The sequence below is a fragment of the Phoxinus phoxinus genome, assembly GCF_949152265.1.
Source record: "Phoxinus phoxinus genome assembly, chromosome: 12".
Taxonomy (NCBI): domain Eukaryota; kingdom Metazoa; phylum Chordata; class Actinopteri; order Cypriniformes; family Leuciscidae; genus Phoxinus; species Phoxinus phoxinus.
Genome location: NC_136887.1, coordinates 36,237,544 through 36,259,774, shown reverse-complemented (window position 1 = coordinate 36,259,774; position 22,231 = coordinate 36,237,544). Strand labels below are relative to the sequence as shown.

Here is a 22,231-nt window from a genome sequence, read left to right as displayed (position 1 = left end):
AGAGCCGGACTGAAGCTGGTACCCGGGCGTGGCAGGGGGGCTCGACAGCGCCCCCTGGAATGGGATTCGAATACTTGTCCGTATATCAAACACGCTTGCATGAATTAATATGAAACTCGGTACACATATAGATTTAATCGGGCCGAACAACTTTCCCTGGGTCAAGTTTTACGCCAGCCCAACAGGAAGTTGGCTATTACGGGTTGATTGGAGAACGCTTGCTCTCGCATTTGAAACACTTCTCCAAGAGAATTCATCCGATGACCACGAAACTCGGTCAGCATGAAGTCAAGACATAGAGGATGATAAATTGCCAGGGGATTTTTGATATCTCGAACGGTTTGGCCGTGGCGAGGAAACAAATTTATGATTAAAAAAGGATGCATAAAGTGTGTTATAACTTAGTTATAGTTTTACCTACAGTAACCAAACTCGGTACGTATATTCTTCTCTTCGATCCGGACAACTTTCTAATTTACAGTCATTAGCTCCGACCAACAGGAAGTCAGATATTGTGGTTTGAATGTGTATTTTCTCTCTCTCTGTCTCTCTGCCATTCTGTGTGTGTGTGTGTCTGTCTGTGTGGGGAGGGGAGGGGAGGGGGGATGTGTGTGTGTGTGTGTGTGTGTGTGTGTGTGTGTGTGATTTTGGTTGGGTGACAGTTGTAGGTTACAGTTTGACAAGAGTTTATAGTTTAATAAAAGCACAATGTTGTGTTTCATTGCGAGTGTACACAAATATAAGGAAACACTTTGCATTTTGAATGATGGTCTGTATGAACAAAATGACGGAGTATGTTTTTATGTCTCCATTGTTCGATCGAGCCTCACACACACACACACACACACACACACACACACACACACACACACACACACACACACAGCATTCCAGCATTGCAATCTTGACATCACAGCATGTTCATTATAGCCTTAATAAAATATAATAATAAAATAGTCAACCTTACATATAACAATTACACTGCTCTGTTTAAATAGTCAGTTGTACAGTTTGTGCCGTTCATAGTAAGCACCGCTCCGCTGTGATGTTTCCAAGCACATTTTTGCGCATTTGAAGAGGATAATTTTTCTATATTGGAACGTGAGTGTACAAAGTGTACAAAGTACAAAGCCTATAAAAAGAATAGTTTAGCATCCAAAAATGTTAATAATATATATAATAATATATATGTTAAAAATAGGGGGAAAAAAGAATTTACATAATATATATATATATATATATATATATTATATATATATATATATATATATATATATAATTAAAGCTGCAAGCAGCGATGGAGGGCCCAAGCCGGTGGCACCGCCACCCGGTGCCTTTAGTTCCACTAAAGGCACCAGGGTGGCGGTGCCACCGGCTTGGGCCCGCAATCGCTGCTTGCAGCTTTAATTATATATATATATATATATATAAATTATTTTGTTTGTTGTGTAAGCACCGTTTAGCTTCTAGGTCTTCAATGACAATTGTATTGAGATATGTGAAGTGTTTGTCGTTGTTTTCGGAGTTGTCTTAAAGAATAGAGTAATACCTCGTAGTAACGTAACTGCATTTTTTTTTGTAAAAACGTTATGTTTATGCATCGGGCTAACGCAAACAAAGACTGATTGTGCTTTTACAATATGAACTCTGGGCTATGCTCGCTAACATAACATTAAATTCTTTATCTTATTTTTCGTTTTTTACTACAAACTATAAAGCAGTGGACTATAATCATTATTATAATACAATTTAATTGATAAAAGCATCATTGCACTCCGTGTTAAAAATAAGTATTATCTCTGTAAACACTGCTGGATCATCTGACCAATCAACGCAGATCAGCGTCGCGCAAAGGAGGGGTTTGAAAAACGAGTCGTTGAACGAATCATTTGGGAGTCGGTGAGCAAATCAGGTAAAAATAAATGCATATTATACGAAAACAAAAGTGTTTTTTGTCATTGCATGCATGTAAAACTGTTGTTGGGGACTCCCACAACAACATTAGGAACATTTTAAATGTCATAATAGGTGCCCTTTAACACACACCATGTGTAAGTTCAGAAGTCGACAGCATTGCTGGGTATTTTCTCCTTTAAAGGACAAGTTCAGTATTTATTTTGTTTTTGACGTCACAAACTACCTTGTAACCAATCAGATCAACTTGTGATCGTCAAACTGTGGATCTTTGAGCTGAGTGAGTGAGTGAAGGCGGAGCTCATTTGCATATTCATAGAACCGCGTATACTAAATGAGGCGAGGGTGTCGAGTTACACTCAAGATATTTTAATGAATGAAGAAATTGTATTCCAAGGAAAAACTCTTGAATATGCCACTTTGGTGATTAAAGACGCGTTTTAAGGGATGAAATGATTGACAGTCTCAGCCTCGGACGCCACGGACCGCTCGCTCAACGGCTGATGCATACGCCACACTTTTCTGGAAACACTTCAGGAGTTTCGAAGTCGTGATCTGATTGGTTGAATTCTGCAGGATGTCCGAGAGTCGTGTGTGTCGCGTTCTTTATCGGTCCGCCTGGAAACAAATGTGTGACGCCGAAACCCCTCGTGGAAGAAGAAAGCCGTTGTGTTTACAACTGACAAAGAGCACTTACCAGGATCAGCTAAACGCTGGGTTTCAAAAGTATGTGAAGTTCACGGCTCCATCGTTGCAGTTAACTCGCACAACGTTCTTGAATTAATCATTTATTAGACGCACGCCGGTCTGTCATTGTAGGGACATCGAGATTATATTGCCACGCCCCTAAACATGACGCGGAACAAAACGAACTACCGCGCGGGACCAGCTACAGGGGGACCAGCTACAGGAGCCACAGCTACAGGAGCCACAGCTACAGGAGCCACAGCTACAGGAGCCACAGCTACAGGAGCCACAGCTACAGGAGCCACAGCTACAGGGGGACCAGCTACAGGAGCCACAGCTACAGGAGCCACAGCTACAGGAGCCACAGCTACAGGAGCCACAGCTACAGGAGCCACAGCTACAGGAGGACCAGCTACAGGGGGACCAGCTACAGGAGCCACAGCTACAGGAGCCACAGCTACAGGAGCCACAGCTACAGGAGCCACAGCTACAGGAGGACCAGCTACAGGGGGACCAGCTACAGGAGCCACAGCTACAGGGGGACCAGCTACAGGATCCACAGCTACAGGAGCCACAGCTACAGGGGGACCAGCTACAGGGGGACCAGCTACAGGAGCCACAGCTACAGGAGCCACAGCTACAGGAGCCACAGCTACAGGGGGACCAGCTACAGGAGCCACAGCTACAGGAGCCACAGCTACAGGAGCCACAGCTACAGGAGCCACAGCTACAGGGGGACCGGCTACAGGGGGACCAGCTACAGGAGCCACAGCTACAGGGGGACCAGCTACAGGGGGACCGGCTACAGGGGGACCAGCTACAGGAGCCACAGCTACAGGGGGACCGGCTACAGGGGGACCGGCTACAGGAGCCACAGCTACAGGAGCCACAGCTACAGGAGCCACAGCTACAGGGGGACCAGCTACAGGGGGACCAGCTACAGGGGGACCAGCTACAGGGGGACCAGCTACAGGAGCCACAGCTACAGGGGGACCAGCTACAGGGGGACCAGCTACAGGGGGACCAGCTACAGGGGGACCAGCTACAGGGGGACCAGCTACAGGAGCCACAGCTACAGGGGGACCGGCTACAGGGGGACCAGCTACAGGGGGACCAGCTACAGGGGGACCAGCTACAGGGGGACCAGCTACAGGGGGACCGGCTACAGGAGCCACAGCTACAGGAGCCACAGCTACAGGAGCCACAGCTACAGGAGCCACAGCTACAGGAGCCATAGCTACAGGAGCCACAGCTACAGGGGGACCAGCTACAGGAGCCACAGCTACAGGGGGACCAGCTACAGGGGGACCAGCTACAGGGGGACCAGCTACAGGGGGACCAGCTACAGGGGGACCAGCTACAGGGGGACCAGCTACAGGGGGACCAGCTACAGGGGGACCAGCTACAGGGGGACCAGCTACAGGGGGACCAGCTACAGGAGCCACAGCTACAGGGGGACCAGCTACAGGAGCCACAGCTACAGGGGGACCAGCTACAGGAGCCACAGCTACAGGGGGACCAGCTACAGGAGCCACAGCTACAGGGGGACCAGCTACAGGAGCCACAGCTACAGGAGCCACAGCTACAGGGGGACCAGCTACAGGGGGACCAGCTACAGGAGCCACAGCTACAGGGGGACCAGCTACAGGAGCCACAGCTACAGGGGGACCAGCTACAGGAGCCACAGCTACAGGGGGACCAGCTACAGGAGCCACAGCTACAGGAGCCACAGCTACAGGAGCCACAGCTACAGGAGCCACAGCTACAGGAGCCACAGCTACAGGGGGACCAGCTACAGGGGGACCAGCTACAGGGGGACCAGCTACAGGAGCCACAGCTACAGGGGGACCAGCTACAGGAGCCACAGCTACAGGGGGACCAGCTACAGGGGGACCAGCTACAGGGGGACCAGCTACAGGAGCCACAGCTACAGGGGGACCAGCTACAGGGGGACCAGCTACAGGAGCCACAGCTACAGGGGGACCAGCTACAGGGGGACCAGCTACAGGAGCCACAGCTACAGGGGGACCAGCTACAGGAGCCACAGCTACAGGGGGACCAGCTACAGGAGCCACAGCTACAGGGGGACCAGCTACAGGAGCCACAGCTACAGGGGGACCAGCTACAGGAGCCACAGCTACAGGGGGACCAGCTACAGGAGCCACAGCTACAGGGGGACCAGCTACAGGAGCCACAGCTACAGGAGCCACAGCTACAGGGGGACCAGCTACAGGGGGACCGGCTACAGGGGGACCAGCTACAGGGGGACCAGCTACAGGGGGACCAGCTACAGGGGGACCGGCTACAGGGGGACCGGCTACAGGAGCCACAGCTACAGGAGCCACAGCTACAGGAGCCACAGCTACAGGAGCCACAGCTACAGGAGCCACAGCTACAGGAGCCACAGCTACAGGAGCCACAGCTACAGGAGCCACAGCTACAGGGGGACCAGCTACAGGGGGACCAGCTACAGGGGGACCAGCTACAGGAGCCACAGCTACAGGAGCCACAGCTACAGGAGCCACAGCTACAGGAGCCACAGCTACAGGAGCCACAGCTACAGGGGGACCAGCTACAGGGGGACCAGCTACAGGAGCCACAGCTACAGGAGCCACAGCTACAGGGGGACCGGCTACAGGAGCCACAGCTACAGGAGCCACAGCTACAGGAGCCACAGCTACAGGAGCCACAGCTACAGGAGCCACAGCTACAGGAGCCACAGCTACAGGAGCCACAGCTACAGGAGCCACAGCTACAGGAGCCACAGCTACAGGGGGACCAGCTACAGGGGGACCAGCTACAGGAGCCACAGCTACAGGGGGACCAGCTACAGGGGGACCAGCTACAGGAGCCACAGCTACAGGAGCCACAGCTACAGGAGCCACAGCTACAGGAGCCACAGCTACAGGAGCCACAGCTACAGGAGCCACAGCTACAGGAGCCACAGCTACAGGAGCCACAGCTACAGGGGGACCAGCTACAGGGGGACCAGCTACAGGGGGACCAGCTACAGGGGGACCAGCTACAGGAGCCACAGCTACAGGAGCCACAGCTACAGGAGCCACAGCTACAGGAGCCACAGCTACAGGAGCCACAGCTACAGGGGGACCAGCCACAGGGGGACCAGCTACAGGGGGACCAGCTACAGGAGCCACAGCTACAGGGGGACCAGCTACAGGAGCCACAGCTACAGGAGCCACAGCTACAGGGGGACCAGCTACAGGGGGACCAGCCACAGGGGGACCAGCTACAGGAGCCACAGCTACAGGGGGACCAGCTACAGGAGCCACAGCTACAGGAGCCACAGCTACAGGGGGACCAGCTACAGGAGCCACAGCTACAGGGGGACCAGCTACAGGAGCCACAGCTACAGGGGGACCAGCTACAGGAGCCACAGCTACAGGGGGACCAGCTACAGGAGCCACAGCTACAGGAGCCACAGCTACAGGAGCCACAGCTACAGGAGCCACAGCTACAGGAGCCACAGCTACAGCCACAGCTACAGGAGCCACAGCTACAGGGGGACCAGCTACAGGGGGACCAGCTACAGGAGCCACAGCTACAGGGGGACCAGCTACAGGAGCCACAGCTACAGGGGGACACAGCTGCAGGGGGACCAGCTACAGGAGCCACAGCTACAGGGGGACCAGCTACAGGAGCCACAGCTACAGGGGGACCAGCTACAGGAGCCACAGCTACAGGGGGACCAGCTACAGGAGCCACAGCTACAGGAGCCACAGCTACAGGGGGACCAGCTACAGGAGCCACAGCTACAGGGGGACCAGCTACAGGAGCCACAGCTACAGGGGGACCAGCTACAGGAGCCACAGCTACAGGAGCCACAGCTACAGGGGGACCAGCTACAGGAGCCACAGCTACAGGGGGACCAGCTACAGGGGGACCAGCTACAGGAGCCACAGCTACAGGGGGACCAGCTACAGGAGCCACAGCTACAGGGGGACCAGCTACAGGAGCCACAGCTACAGGGGGACCAGCTACAGGAGCCACAGCTACAGGGGGACCAGCTACAGGAGCCACAGCTACAGGAGCCACAGCTACAGGAGCCACAGCTACAGGAGCCACAGCTACAGGAGCCACAGCTACAGGAGCCACAGCTACAGGAGCCACAGCTACAGGAGCCACAGCTACAGGAGCCACAGCTACAGGAGCCACAGCTACAGGAGCCACAGCTACAGGGGGACCAGCTACAGGAGCCACAGCTACAGGAGCCACGGCTACAGGAGCCACAGCTACAGGAGCCACAGCTACAGGAGCCACAGCTACAGGGGGACCAGCTACAAGAGCCACAGCTACAGGGGGACCAGCTACAGGAGCCACAGCTACAGGGGGACCAGCTACAGGAGCCACAGCTACAGGAGCCACAGCTACAGGAGCCACAGCTACAGGGGGACCAGCTACAGGAGCCACAGCTACAGGGGGACCAGCTACAGGAGCCACAGCTACAGGAGCCACAGCTACAGGAGCCACAGCTACAGGAGCCACAGCTACAGGAGCCACAGCTACAGGAGCCACAGCTACAGGAGCCACAGCTACAGGAGCCACAGCTACAGGAGCCACAGCTACAGGAGCCACAGCTACAGGAGCCACAGCTACAGGAGCCACAGCTACAGGAGCCACAGCTACAGGAGCCACACACAGCTACAGGAGCCACAGCTACAGGAGCCACAGCTACAGGAGCCACAGCTACAGGAGCCACAGCTACAGGGGGACCAGCTACAGGGGGACCAGCTACAGGGGGACCAGCTACAGGGGGACCAGCTACAGGGGGACCAGCTACAGGAGCCACAGCTACAGGGGGACCAGCTACAGGGGGACCAGCTACAGAGGGACCAGCTACAGGGGGACCAGCTACAGGAGCCACAGCTACAGGGGGACCAGCTACAGGGGGACCAGCTACAGGAGCCACAGCTACAGGGGGACCAGCTACAGGGGGACCAGCTACAGGGGGACCAGCTACAGGGGGACCAGCTACAGGGGGACTTTAACAGAAAAAATAAAATGGAAAAGAATGAAACTGTTAGTGTGAAAGCTGTGTGTTTGTCAGAGGCCTGTGTTTGTGAGTGCAACACACACTGGTTCATCCGGTCTGCAGTCGCTCTCCTCTTCCTCTTCTTCCTCTTCTTCCTCCTCCTCTTCCTCACGCCCGCGCAGGCCTTCACACTGACACACAACACATCATCAACACCTCTACATTGGTCATCTCCTCAAAGTTAAAAAGGAAGATATAACATTAAGTGCAAGTAAGGGATAATGTAGAGCGCGGCGGTTGTTATAGCGAATACACCCCCGACGGGCTGATCGGGACCCGAGTGTGTTCGCTATATCCGCCTCGCTATACATTATACATTTGAAACCAATGGGAGAAACAGACTTATCTAGTGCAGTTGATGAAAAGATCATTATTAATTTAACATACAGTAAATAATACATTATGTTTAAATCAATCAAAATAAAACACGGTACTTTCTGATTTATAGAGTGATAAAAAGAGAAATCCAAAAATCTTCAACTCTAATATGTCAACAAAATCAAACAATATAGTTTTGAACTTGGCTTTATCCAATGTTCAGATTTATGTGCTGGAAATGTATGCAAATGAGTGCATATTTAATTAAACAATGCCTTATTTGCATATAAAGAAAACAATTCATAAAACATTTAATATTTTTTTTTTGCAATTTATAATGTAATCAATCAGCTGTGGAATTAGGACGATATCCATTAGTTTTGTACTCTATTCACCTGGGATGTCTTGCCTTAAAAAGCAAAAATTATAACTTCATGTCATAATTGACTTTTTATGTCATCAATTTAACTTTTTATGTCATCATTTCGACTTTTCATGCCATAACTTCAACTTTTGTCATAATTTCGACTTTTTATGTCAAAATCATTCCAAAAGCATGTTTTCTCCTAACTCTTCCACACAGCACTGTAGATGAACATAAGTAGATGAACATAAGTAGATGAACATAAGTAGATGAACATAAGCAAATGAACATAAGCACATAAACAAGCGGCTCACCGGAGCAGAGATGAGCAGCTTCCGGTGACACGCGTAGAGGAGCGCGGCCGCGAGCAGCGCGAGACCCGCACCGGACACCGCGACGCCCGTTACCGGACCCCACATCACTTCCCGGTCCCGGGGCTCCGACAGATCAACCAGCGCGTTCCCCGAGCACGAGTTAACGCGCATCTCAAGCACCGTTACCGGGCGCAGCAACTGCTACAACTGTCTCTCTGCTGTACTGTTACTGTTACTTTTGACTGCCAGAGCTTGCGGCCAATGGGAGCGCTGCATTGCCTGAGGAATACTGTCCACTAAGCCAATCAGAGACGTGAGGGGGCGGGGCTTCCCGCAGCTTCCAAAGTTTGGGAAAAGTTGTGTACTAAACGGAAATGGGAAAACAAAACTGCGCTTTTCTTGTCATCCAGTCATGAGATATTTACCTACTCATACATTATTTACTGTGTTAAAGTAGCAGGGACGTTGCTGATATGAAACCGCATTGGTCATTTTAAACGCAGTGAGTTTATTAATCGTCGCGCTGAGATTATTCAACCGGCTCGCGTTTAACGAATCGGTTTGTGATTAAACCTTATGGATTAAACCCACGCAGTTTGGAAATGGACGGGTGGTTTGTGATTATGAGCGCGCTACTGTTTATCTCGCGAGCTGAAGATGCTGCGCGTGCTCGTGCGCGCGCGCCCCATAGATCAACATCTGTTCGATCAGACCATCGTCAAGAGAAGATGAAAGATATGGAGAAATTCCAGCGCAAAAAAGGTTTCTTTTATTATTTTTTTTATCTCAAATGAAAAATGTGTAAGTTGTTTCCGGGGGAAAAGCAGAAACAGAAGTTGTTTTTATTGTTTTTCAGAGATGAGGCGGAGTATCAGCTCGTCAGAGCACACGGATGACGTCATCTCGAGCCACACCTTATTTGGTCAGTGGGCGGATCAGAGAACCACGAGAAATACGTCAAATCGGGTAAAATTCGCGTCTGTCAATCATCCGGATTCCGAACCATTCTATTTTCAAAAATGGAAACTGGCTGGAAACTGATGATTTTCGGTTAAAGTGCCATGAATCAGAGCTGCAGTCCGCAGTCCTCTAGTCCGATTCACAAACACATTCCTTTGATGAGTCAGTTCTTTTAATGATATTTTGAAGAATGTTGTGTGTTTGTGTTCCCATTTACTCTCATCAGTTTGATGTTTGTTTACATTCAGAGCGCGACTAAGCCTTCAGCATTCGGAGTCTCGTTCCTGAAGTGCGCTCAGGTGCGTTTCTGTTTGTGTGTGTGAGTGAGAGAGAGAGAGAGAGAGTGTGTGTATGCCTGTATATTTGAGTGCGAGTATTAGTGTGCGAGTGCGCAAGTATGAGTGCGCGAGTGCGTGAGTATGAGTGCGCGAGTATGAGTGCGTGAGTATGAGTGCGCAAGTATGAGTGCGTGAGTATGAGTGCGCGAGTGCGTGAGTATGAGTGCGCGAGTGCGTGAGTATGAGTGCGCAAGTATGAGTGAGTGAGTATGAGTGCGCGAGTGCGTGAGTATGAGTGCGCGAGTGCGTGAGTATGAGTGCGCAAGTATGAGTGCGTGAGTATGAGTGCGCGAGTGCGTGAGTATGAGTGCGCGAGTGCGTGAGTATGAGTGCGCAAGTATGAGTGAGTGAGTATGAGTGCGCGAGTGCGTGAGTATGAGTGCGCGAGTGCGTGAGTATGAGTGCGCGAGTGCACGAGTATGAGTGCGTGAGTATGAGTGCGTGAGTATGAGTGCGCAAGTATGAGTGCGTGAGTATGAGTGCGCGAGTGCGTGAGTATGAGTGCGCGAGTGCACGAGTATGAGTGCGTGAGTATGAGTGCGTGAGTATGAGTGCGCGAGTATGAGTGCGTGAGTATGAGTGCGCAAGTATGAGTGCGCAAGTATGAGTGCGTGAGTATGAGTGCGCGAGTGCGTGAGTATGAGTGCGCGAGTGCGTGAGTATGAGTGCGTGAGTATGAGTGCGCAAGTATGAGTGCGTGAGTATGAGTGCGCGAGTGCGTGAGTATGAGTGCGCGAGTGCGTGAGTATGAGTGCGCGAGTGCGTGAGTATGAGTGCGCGAGTGCACGAGTATGAGTGCGTGAGTATGAGTGCGTGAGTATGAGTGCGCGAGTATGAGTGCGTGAGTATGAGTGCGCAAGTATGAGTGCGTGAGTATGAGTGCGCGAGTGCGCAAGTATGAGTGCGTGAGTATGAGTGCGCGAGTATGAGAGTGTGAGTGTGTGTGTGTGAGTACGAGTGTGTGAGTCGGTGTGTGAATATGAGTGTGCGAGTGTGAGTGCGCAAATACGAGTGCGAGTATGACTGTGTGTGTGTGTGTGTAATATTGCCAGTCGTGTGTCACAGGTGGACAGTGGTGTTGAGCTGCGAGTGACGCTGCTGGTCAGGAACCCAGAGGAAGGTCACGACCTCTCGCAGCTCTGCATCCGTGATTCAGTGTCTGATGTGACGCTTCTACAGACCAACGGGAGCGTTCAGGAGAGAGGATACCAGACCTTCAGCACTGACACACTGCCCGGTACACACACACACACACACACACACACACACACACACACACACACACACACATACATACAGAGACTATATAACTCATACTCACTGTTCTCACTATGTGTGTGTGTGTGTGTGTGTGTGTGTGTGTGTGTGTGTGTATAGCTGGCTCTCAGTTTGTGGTTTTGTACAGGATGAGTGTGAAAGGAAACAGAAAGCAGGTTTTGACATTACCAGCATTCCTGACCTTCTCCAACGCCACTCAGGTATCGACACCCGTCTCTCTCGCTCTCTCTGCTCCCGTCTCACTGTCTGCCGTCTCTCTCTGCTCCCGTCTCACTGTCTGCTGTCTCTCTCTCTGCTCCCGTCTCACTGTCTGCTGTCTCTCTCTCTGCTCCCGTCTCACTGTCTGCTGTCTCTCTCTCTGCTCCCGTCTCACTGTCTGCTGTCTCTCTCTCTGCTCCCGCCTCACTGTCTGCTGTCTCTCTCTGCTCCCGTCTCACTGTCTGCTGTCTCTCTCTCTGCTCCCGTCTCACTGTCTGCTGTCTCTCTCTCTGCTCCCGTCTCACTGTCTGCTGTCTCTCCCTGCTCCCGTCTCACTGTCTGCTGTCTCTCTCTGCTCCCGTATCACTGTCTGCTGTCTCTCTCTGCTCCCGTATCACTGTCTGCTGTCTCTCTCTCTGCTCCCGTCTCACTGTCTGCTGTCTCTCTCTGCTCCCGTCTCACAGTCTGCTGTCTCTCTCTCTGCTCCCGTCTCACTGTCTGCTGTCTCTCTCTCTGCTCCCGTCTCTCCCTGCTCCCGTCTCACTGTCTGCTGTCTCTCTCTGCTCCCGTCTCACAGTCTGCTGTCTCTCTCTCTGCTCCCGTCTCACTGTCTGCTGTCTCTCTCTCTGCTCCCGTCTCTCCCTGCTCCCGTCTCACTGTCTGCTGTCTCTCTCTCTGCTCCCGTCTCACTGTCTGCCGTCTCTCTCTCTGCTCCCGTCTCACTGTCTGCTGTCTCTCTCTCTGCTCCCGTCTCACTGTCTGCCGTCTCTCTCTCTGCTCCCGTCTCACTGTCTGCTGTCTCTCTCTCTGCTCTCGTCTCTCCCTGCTCCCGTCTCACTGTCTGCTGTCTCTCTCTCTGCTCTCGTCTCACTGTCTGCCGTCTCTCTCTCTGCTCCCGTCTCACTGTCTGCTGTCTCTCTCTCTGCTCCTGTCTCACTGTCTGCTGTCTCTCTCTCTGCTCCCGTCTCACTGTCTGCTGTCTCTCTCTCTGCTCCCGTCTCACTGTCTGCTGTCTCTCTCCCTGCTCCCGTCTCACTGTCTGCTGTCTCTCTCCCTGCTCCCGTCTCACTGTCTGCTGTCTCTCTCTCTGCTCCCGTCTCACTGTCTGCTGTCTCTCTCTGCTCCCGTCTCACTGTCTGCTGTCTCTCTCTGCTCCCGTCTCACTGTCTGCTGTCTCTCTCTGCTCCCGTCTCACTGTCTGCTGTCTCTCTCTCTGCTCCCGTCTCACTGTCTGCTGTCTCTCTCTGCTCCCGTCTCACTGTCTGCTGTCTCTCTCTGCTCCCGTCTCACTGTCTGCTGTCTCTCTCTCTGCTCCCGTCTCACTGTCTGCTGTCTCTCTCTCTGCTCCCGTCTCACTGTCTGCTGTCTCTCTCTGCTCCCGTCTCACTGTCTGCTGTCTCTCTCTCTGCTCCCGTCTCACTGTCTGCTGTCTCTCTCTGCTCCCGTCTCACTGTCTGCTGTCTCTCTCTGCTCCCGTCTCACTGTCTGCTGTCTCTCTCTGCTCCCGTCTCACTGTCTGCTGTCTCTCTCTCTGCTCCCGTCTCACTGTCTGCTGTCTCTCTCTCTGCTCCCGTCTCACTGTCTGCTGTCTCTCTCTGCTCCCGTCTCACTGTCTGCTGTCTCTCTCTGCTCCCGTCTCACTGTCTGCTGTCTCTCTCTCTGCTCCCGTCTCACTGTCTGCTGTCTCTCTCTGCTCCCGTCTCACTGTCTGCTGTCTCTCCCTGCTCCCGTCTCACTGTCTGCTGTCTCTCTCTCTGCTCCCGTCTCACTGTCTGCTGTCTCTCTCTCTGCTCCCGTCTCACTGTCTGCTGTCTCTCTCTCTGCTCCCGCCTCACTGTCTGCTGTCTCTCTCTGCTCCCGTCTCACTGTCTGCTGTCTCTCTCTCTGCTCCCGTCTCACTGTCTGCTGTCTCTCTCTCTGCTCCCGTCTCACTGTCTGCTGTCTCTCTCTCTGCTCCCGTCTCACTGTCTGCTGTCTCTATCTCTGCTCCCGTCTCACTGTCTGCTGTCTCTCTCTGCTCCCGTCTCACTGTCTGCTGTCTCTCTCTCTGCTCCCGTCTCACTGTCTGCTGTCTCTCTCTCTGCTCCCGTCTCACTGTCTGCTGTCTCTCTCTGCTCCCGTCTCACTGTCTGCTGTCTCTCTCTGCTCCCGTCTCACTGTCTGCTGTCTCTCTCTCTGCTCCTGTCTCACTGTCTGCTGTCTCTCTCTCTGCTCCCGTCTCACAGTCTGCTGTCTCTCTCTGCTCCCGTCTCACTGTCTGCTGTCTCTCTCTCTGCTCCCGTCTCACTGTCTGCTGTCTCTCTCTCTGCTCCCGTCTCACTGTCTGCTGTCTCTCTCTGCTCCCGTCTCACTGTCTGCTGTCTCTCTCTCTGCTCCCGTCTCACTGTCTGCTGTCTCTCTCTGCTCCCGTCTCACTGTCTGCTGTCTCTCTCTGCTCCCGTCTCACTGTCTGCTGTCTCTCTCTGCTCCCGTCTCACTGTCTGCTGTCTCTCTCTGCTCCCGTCTCACTGTCTGCTGTCTCTCTCTCTGCTCCCGTCTCACTGTCTGCTGTCTCTCTCTCTGCTCCCGTCTCACTGTCTGCTGTCTCTCTCTGCTCCCGTCTCACTGTCTGCTGTCTCTCTCTGCTCCCGTCTCACTGTCTGCTGTCTCTCTCTCTGCTCCCGTCTCACTGTCTGCTGTCTCTCTCTGCTCCCGTCTCACTGTCTGCTGTCTCTCCCTGCTCCCGTCTCACTGTCTGCTGTCTCTCTCTCTGCTCCCGTCTCACTGTCTGCTGTCTCTCTCTCTGCTCCCGTCTCACTGTCTGCTGTCTCTCTCTCTGCTCCCGCCTCACTGTCTGCTGTCTCTCTCTGCTCCCGTCTCACTGTCTGCTGTCTCTCTCTCTGCTCCCGTCTCACTGTCTGCTGTCTCTCTCTCTGCTCCCGTCTCACTGTCTGCTGTCTCTCTCTCTGCTCCCGTCTCACTGTCTGCTGTCTCTATCTCTGCTCCCGTCTCACTGTCTGCTGTCTCTCTCTGCTCCCGTCTCACTGTCTGCTGTCTCTCTCTCTGCTCCCGTCTCACTGTCTGCTGTCTCTCTCTCTGCTCCCGTCTCACTGTCTGCTGTCTCTCTCTGCTCCCGTCTCACTGTCTGCTGTCTCTCTCTGCTCCCGTCTCACTGTCTGCTGTCTCTCTCTCTGCTCCCGTCTCACTGTCTGCTGTCTCTCTCTCTGCTCCCGTCTCACTGTCTGCTGTCTCTCTCTGCTCCCGTCTCACTGTCTGCTGTCTCTCTCTCTGCTCCCGTCTCACTGTCTGCTGTCTCTCTCTCTGCTCCCGTCTCACTGTCTGCTGTCTCTCTCTCTGCTCCCGTCTCACTGTCTGCTGTCTCTCTCTCTGCTCCCGTCTCACTGTCTGCTGTCTCTCTCTCTGCTCCCGTCTCACTGTCTGCTGTCTCTCCCTGCTCCCGTATCACTGTCTGCTGTGTCTCTCTCTGCTCCCGTCTCACTGTCTGCTGTCTCTCTCTCTGCTCCCGTCTCACTGTCTGCTGTCTCTCTCTCTGCTCCCGTATCACTGTCTGCTGTGTCTCTCTCTGCTCCCGTCTCACTGTCTGCTGTCTCTCTCTCTGCTCCCGTCTCACTGTCTGCTGTCTCTCTCTCTGCTCCCGTCTCACTGTCTGCTGTCTCTCCCTGCTCCCGTCTCACTGTCTGCTGTCTCTCTCTGCTCCCGTATCACTGTCTGCTGTGTCTCTCTCTGCTCCCGTCTCACTGTCTGCTGTCTCTCTCTCTGCTCCCGTCTCACTGTCTGCTGTCTCTCTCTCTGCTCCCGTCTCACTGTCTGCTGTCTCTCTCTCTGCTCCCGTCTCACTGTCTGCTGTCTCTCTCTCTGCTCCCGTCTCACTGTCTGCTGTCTCTCCCTGCTCCCGTCTCACTGTCTGCTGTCTCTCTCTGCTCCCGTATCACTGTCTGCTGTGTCTCTCTCTGCTCCCGTCTCACTGTCTGCTGTCTCTCTCTCTGCTCCCGTCTCACTGTCTGCTGTCTCTCTCTCTGCTCCCGTCTCACTGTCTGCTGTCTCTCTCTCTGCTCCCGTCTCACTGTCTGCTGTCTCTCTCTCTGCTCCCGTCTCTCCCTGCTCCCGTCTCACTGTCTGCTGTCTCTCTCTGCTCCCGTCTCACTGTCTGCTCTCTCTCTCTCTGCTCCCGTCTCACTGTCTGCTGTCTCTCTCTCTCTGCTCCCGTCTCACTGTCTGCTGTCTCTCTCTCTGCTCCCGTCTCACTGTCTGCTGTCTCTCTCTCTGCTCCCGTCTCACTGTCTGCTGTCTCTCTCTCTGCTCCCGTCTCACTGTCTGCTGTCTCTCTCTCTGCTCCCGTCTCACTGTCTGCTGTCTCTCTCTCTGCTCCCGTCTCACTGTCTGCTGTCTCTCTCTGCTCCCGTCTCACTGTCTGCTGTCTCTCTCTCTGCTCCCGTCTCACTGTCTGCTGTCTCTAGAGTTCATTCAGCTGTTTGTAACTGTAGTTCTCTTCATCCTCTGGTGTTGGAGATCCAGCATCAGTACCTGAGCTCTGCAGGATCATCCGATGTTCTGGCTCCTCCATCCTCAGATAGTGAGTCTGTGGGGAGATTCTGCCCAGCAACCGATGAACCTTTCCCTGAGAACACAGACTCTGGCCAGGTTGAGAGAACAGAGCCCGAGCGGTTCCAGAGCGGATCCCGAACGGTTCCAGAGCGGATCCCGAACGGTTCCAGAGCGGATCCCGAACGGTTCCAGAGCGGATCCCGAACGGTTCCAGAGCGGATCCCGAACGGTTCCAGAGCGGATCCAGAGCGGATCCCGAACGGTTCCAGAGCGGATCCCGAACGGTTCCAGAGCGGATCCCGAACGGTTCCCGAACGGTTCCAGAGCGGATCCCGAACGGTTCCCGAACGGTTCCAGAGCGGATCCCGAACGGTTCCCGAGCGGTTCCAGAGCGGTTAGGGTTAAGGTTCCCGAGCGGATCCCGAGCGGTTCCAGTGGTTCCAGAGCGGATCCCGAGTGGTTCCAGAGCGGATCCCGAGCGGTTCCAGAGCGGATCCCGAGCGGTTCCAGAGCGGATCCCGAGCGGTTCCAGAGCGGATCCCGAGCGGTTCCAGAGCGGATCCCGAGCGGTTCCAGAGCGGTTAGGGTTAAGGTTCCCGAGCGGTTCCAGAGCGGTTAGGGTTAAGGTTCCCGAGCGGATCCCGAGCGGTTCCAGTGGTTCCAGAGCGGATCCCGAGCGGTTCCAGAGCGGTTAGGGTTCCCGATCGGTTCCAGAGCGGTTCCAGAGCGGTTAGGGTTAGGGTTCCCGAGCGGTTCCAGAGCGGTTAGGGTTAAGGTTCCCGAGCGGATCCCGAGCGGTTCCAGTGGTTCCAGAGTGGATCCCGAGTGGTTCCAGAGTGGATCCCGAGCGGTTCCAGAGCGGATCCCGAGCGGTTCCAGAGCGGATCCCGAGCGGTTCCAGAGCGGTTAGGGTTAAGGTTCCCGAGCGGTTCCAGAGCGGTTAGGGTTAAGGTTCCCGAGCGGATCCCGAGCGGTTCCAGTGGTTCCAGAGCGGATCCCGAGTGGTTCCAGAGAGGATCCCGAGCGGTTCCAGAGCGGATCCCGAGCGGTTCCAGAGCGGATCCCGAGCGGTTCCAGAGCGGATCCCGAGCGGTTCCAGAGCGGATCCCGAGCGGTTCCAGAGCGGATCCCGAGCGGTTCCAGAGCGGTTCCAGAGCGGATCCCGAGCGGTTCCAGAGCGGATCCCGAGCGGTTCCAGAGCGGATCCCGAGTGGTTCCAGAGCGGTTAGGGTTAAGGTTCCCGAGCGGTTCCAGAGCGGATCCCAAGCGGTTCCAGAGCGGATCCCGAGCGGTTCCTGAGCGGTTAGGGTTAAGGTTCCCGAGTGGTTCCAGAGCGGATCCCGAGCGGTTCCAGAGCGGATCCCGAGCGGTTCCAGAGCGGATCCCGAGTGGTTCCAGAGCGGTTAGGGTTAAGGTTCCCGAGCGGTTCCAGAGCGGATCCCGAGCGGTTCCAGAGCGGATCCCGAGCAGTTCCAGAGCGGTTAGGGTTAAGGTTCCCGAGTGGTTCCAGAGCGGATCCCGAGCGGTTCCAGAGCGGTTCCAGAGCGGATCCCGAGCGGTTCCAGAGCGGATCCCGAGTGGTTCCAGAGCGGTTAGGGTTAAGGTTCCCGAGCGGTTCCAGAGCGGATCCCAAGCGGTTCCAGAGCGGATCCCGAGCGGTTCCAGAGCGGTTAGGGTTAAGGTTCCCGAGTGGTTCCAGAGCGGATCCCGAGCGGTTCCAGAGCGGATCCCGAGTGGTTCCAGAGCGGTTAGGGTTAAGGTTCCCGAGCGGTTCCAGAGCGGATCCCGAGCGGTTCCAGAGCGGATCCCGAGCGGTTCCAGAGCGGTTAGGGTTAAGGTTCCCGAGTGGTTCCAGAGCGGATCCCGAGCGGTTCCAGAGCGGTTCCAGAGCGGATCCCGAGCGGTTCCAGAGCGGTTCCAGAGCGGTTCCAGAGCGGATCCCGAGCGGTTCCAGAGCGGTTAGGGTTAATGTTCCCGAGCGGATCCCGAGCGGTTCCAGAGCGGATCCCGAGCGGTTCCAGAGCGGATCCCGAGCGGTTCCAGAGCGGTTAGGGTTAATGTTCCCGAGCGGTTCCAGAGCGGATCCCGAGCGGTTCCAGAGCGGTTCCAGAGCGGATCCCGAGCGGTTCCAGAGCGGTTAGGGTTAAGGTTCCCGAGTGGTTCCAGAGCGGATCCCGAGCGGTTCCAGAGCGGTTCCAGAGCGGATCCCGAGCGGTTCCAGAACGGATCCCGAGCGGTTCCAGAGCGGATCCCGAGCGGTTCCAGAGCGGTTAGGGTTCCCGATCGGTTCCAGAGCGGTTAGGGTTAGGGTTCCCGAGCGGATCCCGAGCGGTTCCAGAGCGGTTAGGGTTAATGTTCCCGAGCGGTTCCAGAGCGGATCCCGAGCGGTTCCAGAGCGGATCCCGAGCGGTTCCAGAGCGGTTAGGGTTAAGGTTCCCGAGTGGTTCCACAGCGGTTCCAGAGCGGATCCCGAGCGGTTCCAGAGCGGATCCCGAGCGGTTCCAGAACGGATCCCGAGCGGTTCCAGAGCGGATCCCGAGCGGTTCCAGAGCGGTTAGGGTTCCCGATCGGTTCCAGAGCGGTTCCAGAGCGGTTAGGGTTAGGGTTCCCGAGCGGATCCCGAGCGGTTCCAGAGCGGTTAGGGTTAGGGTTCCCGAGTGGTTCCAGAGCGGATCCCGAGTGGTTCCAGAGCAGATCCCGAGCGGTTCCAGAGCAGATCCCGAGCGGTTCCAGAGCGGATCCCGAGTGGTTCCAGAGCGGTTAGGGTTAGGGTTCCCGAGCGGTTCCAGAGCGGTTCCTCTCCATGGAGCCTGAGGCTTTGTCTGCAAGACTGCTCTGCTCGTGTCCGTCAGCTCTCTCTGTTCATTCCTCATGCACTGAATTTGACTTTTTTTATTTGATTTTAAATCGGATGCTTCTTGCAGAGCTCAGGTAGGGATGCCCTTCCCAAAAGAAAGAGAACCAGGGTTGCGAACAGTAACCCATTGTTTTCAGCACTGAATTAAGTATTGTTTGAATGCTAATAATTGACGTTTCTCTTGTCATCTTTTCCTAGCCATAGTGCATTCTGGGATTGCTGTTCATGTCTAGAGTACAAATATGATGTCTAGATCACTAATCTGATCCATTTATATGAAACATGACAGGCAGGTTAACAAATAAAAGATATCATCTTTTTAGTAAGTGTTTAAGTTGGGCAGTGATTTTGATCCATTTTGGTAAATTCAAATTTGGCTGGTTGTTTCTGGTAAATGTGATGAAACTGAGGTTTCGGTGATTAATGTTGATTATATTTCAGAATGACATTCATCTGTTTGGTCCAGTGGTGGCTAATTTCACTCTGAGGATAAACTCCACTGAGCAGGTGAACACACACACACGCTCACACACACACACACACACTCACTCTCACACACGCTGACACACACACACACTCTCACACACACACTCACACACACACACTCACACTCACTCTCACACACACACTCACTCTCACACACGCTCACACACACACACTCACACTCACTCTCACACACACACTCACTCTCACACACGCTCACACACACACACTCACGCTGTGTGTGTGTGTGTGTTGACAGGTTGATGTGGATCGCTCTCTTCTCCTGGGCTTCCTGGGTTCGTTCCTGCTGTCGCTCCTGCTGTTGTCTCTCAGTGTCGTCAGTGTGAAGCTCCTCCAGCACAGACGACTGCGCATCTCTGCACACACAGTCAGTCCTTTACAGTCTCAGCACTGTGTGTGTGTGTGTGTGTGTGTGTGTGTGTGTGTGTGTGTGAAGCTCCTCCAGCGCAGACGACTGCGCATCTCTGCACACACAGTCAGTCCTTTACAGTCTCAGCACTGAGTGTGTGTGTGTGTCTGTCTGTCTGTCTGTGTGTGTGTGTGTGTGTGTGTGTGTGTGTGTCTGTCTGTCTGTGTGTGTGTGTGTGTGTGTGAAGCTCCTCCAGCGCAGACGACTGCGTATCTCTGCACACACAGTCAGTCCTTTACAGTCTCAGCACTGAGTGTGTCTGTCTGTGTGTGTGTGTGTGTCTGTCTGTCTGTGTGTGTCTGTGTGTGTGTGTGTGTGTGTGTGTGTGTGTGAAGCTCCTCCAGCGCAGACGACTGCGCATCTCTGCACACACAGTCAGTCCTTTACAGTCTCAGCACTGAGTGTGTCTGTCTGTGTGTGTGTGTGTGTGTGTGTGTGTGTGTGTGTGAAGCTCCTCCAGCGCAGACGACTGCGCATCTCTGCACACACAGTCAGTCCTTTACAGTCTCAGTACTGAGTGTGTGTGTGTGTGTGTGTGTGAAGCTCCTCCAGCGCAGACGACTGCGCATCTCTGCACACACAGTCAGTCCTTTACAGTCTCAGTACTGAGTGTGTGTGTGTGTGTGTGTGTGTGACTTGTACCGCATGACAGAAGGAAGAGGTGAAATTACTGTTTCTTCATTTCTAGAGAAGCATTGTGAATGAAGAGGCGGGGCCGTACGATGGAACATGTGACATCACTGCGTCAGCCAATGAGGAGGCAGCGTTTGAGGATAAATTTGTGGATATCTTGATGTTGGAGGATCCACAAAACATGATGGAGGCACTTGACAGGTGTGTAAAACTCAAGAAGAACATTGGGAGAAACAGTCACGCTAAACATTAAATAATATTATAAGTTTGACTGCACTGTCACTGAATGAGCTTAATGAAGACACGATTGAAATTGGGTTAGTTTAAAGGGTAACTGTCGCCAAAATGCAACCCTAGGGTCTTTTAGTGAATCTACCCGAGGCAAACTTTCATATAAAAGCATAATTAGAATGGAAGCACCACTTTTAAGTTTGACCGTATTTTCGTTTTCTGTCAAATTGCCTTTTGAGTGGGAGTGCACGGGGTGATAGCATCAAAAAACGCTATTTTTAAAACACTAATGCGGCTCGACACAACATGAGGCTTTGCTCCACACGTCAACTCCAGCATTGAAAACAGTGTTTGTGTACACAGAGTTTCCAGGCGGCAGTCTTACAGTCTTACAAAGATATCAATACCGCGATTAGTTTTAACAGTACGTAAGCATTGTATATCGACATTAAATATTAATTCAAAATCAGCTATGTGCGCTATAGCTGCGTATTTATACTGGAGAATGCTTTACCGCACTACCGCAGTGCATGATGCACGTTTAAACGTATTTCATCAAAAAGATCCTCATTTGTGTTCCGAAGATGAAGGAAAGGGTTACGGGAACAACATGAGGGTGAGTGCATGATGTGTTTGTCCCCGTGCGGCGGCTGTAGTAACGATGTGCCTCTCTCAGCCTGAGCGTGTCGACGCTGTCGCGCGCGGCGGTGGCGCTGGAGCGCGCGCGGGTGCAGGTGTTCAGAGGCCTGGTGTCGGCGCTGCTGGCTGGCGTGCGGGCCGAGAGACGGGTTCTCGGGGTTGTGCACGGGCAGATCGTGGGCATGGAGGGAAAGGTCCAGGAGGATCACGTGGCTCGGATGAAGGCTCTCGCTGCGCAGTGTCACCTGGAGACGCAGGAGCAGATCGAGTCCCTGCAGCGCAAACACACGAGCGAAGCGGCGCGCGCCGATCGACTGCTTCAACACGCGCCGCAGCAACAGGTGATACGTGCAGCTTCCTACATACTTATCAAGAGCATGATTATTTAGCATTTGATATTTGGTGTCGTGTCTCATGTCAAGTTACCTTTATTTATATAGCGCTTTAACAATATAGATTGTTTCAAAGCAGCTTTACAGTGATGATTAACGTAACAGAGATTGTTTAGCTTACAGCAGCTCTAGAATAAAGTCCAGATAAAGTTAGTTTTGATTGATTCACTTCCATTGCAAAGATGATTAGTTATTAACTTAGCGGCCGCTAACACGACACCGTTCTAACAGAAAACCCTTAATGCGCTCCGGCTCATACGCACACAACAGTGTCTGGAGCTCGAGAACGAAACCTTGAAACGGGATCCAAGGTGCAAGCGTTGACATTTTGAAAAATTTTGAAAAACATTATCATCTCCGCGCAAGCCCCAAAAACGCGAACCCGTGAAAACGCTGACGCCGTGCACATGCGTATTACGTGTTCAGTCTATAGGTATGCGGGCTTGAATATATATGTGTGCGCAGGCGGGTAGTCTTTCTCTACAAATTGACCCCACCAAATTACTTGTCTGGCCTTAAAAATTCATAATACAGATTTTTTTGTCGCTTCCGCGTTTTCATGCGAACTGGAATAATTTTGACAACGTCAAGGATCATCAG

At 53.6% G+C, this 22,231-nt stretch overlaps 2 protein-coding genes across 8 annotated transcripts in view; one reads left to right on the top strand and one right to left on the bottom strand.

Annotated features, from left to right (window-relative positions):
- The window catches only part of evc (EvC ciliary complex subunit 1), a gene marked incomplete at its 5' end in the record, with an annotated part of 36,583 nt that extends 27,765 nt beyond the window's left edge, over window positions 1-8,818 (bottom strand). For all 4 annotated transcript variants that reach the window (XR_013799745.1, XR_013799746.1, XM_079630605.1 and 1 more), the window contains 2 exons: window positions 7,696-7,782; window positions 8,648-8,818. Coding sequence is in view for 2 of the 4 variants with exons in the window: in XM_079630605.1 (XP_079486731.1) it covers window positions 7,696-7,782; window positions 8,648-8,818 (258 nt within the window). The remainder of the gene's footprint in view (window positions 1-7,695; window positions 7,783-8,647) is intronic.
- LOC307008047 (limbin-like) overlaps window positions 8,654-22,231 on the top strand; it is a 42,773-nt gene continuing 29,195 nt past the window's right edge. Inside the window, exons 1-10 of one of the 4 annotated variants that reach the window (XM_079630600.1) lie at window positions 8,654-9,409; window positions 9,504-9,613; window positions 9,856-9,906; window positions 11,011-11,182; window positions 11,323-11,423; window positions 19,265-19,330; window positions 19,566-19,694; window positions 20,425-20,570; window positions 21,277-21,580; window positions 22,223-22,231. The exon at window positions 22,223-22,231 is cut by the window's right edge and continues 231 nt beyond it. In XM_079630600.1, coding sequence (XP_079486726.1) covers window positions 9,250-9,409; window positions 9,504-9,613; window positions 9,856-9,906; window positions 11,011-11,182; window positions 11,323-11,423; window positions 19,265-19,330; window positions 19,566-19,694; window positions 20,425-20,570; window positions 21,277-21,580; window positions 22,223-22,231 — 1,248 coding nt within the window. In that variant the 5' untranslated portion in view covers window positions 8,654-9,249. Of the gene's footprint in view, window positions 9,410-9,503; window positions 9,614-9,833; window positions 9,907-11,010; window positions 11,183-11,322; window positions 11,424-19,264; window positions 19,331-19,565; window positions 19,695-20,424; window positions 20,571-21,276; window positions 21,581-22,222 lie in introns of all 4 variants that reach the window. The other 3 variants (XM_079630602.1, XM_079630603.1, XM_079630601.1) reach the window with 3 other exon arrangements.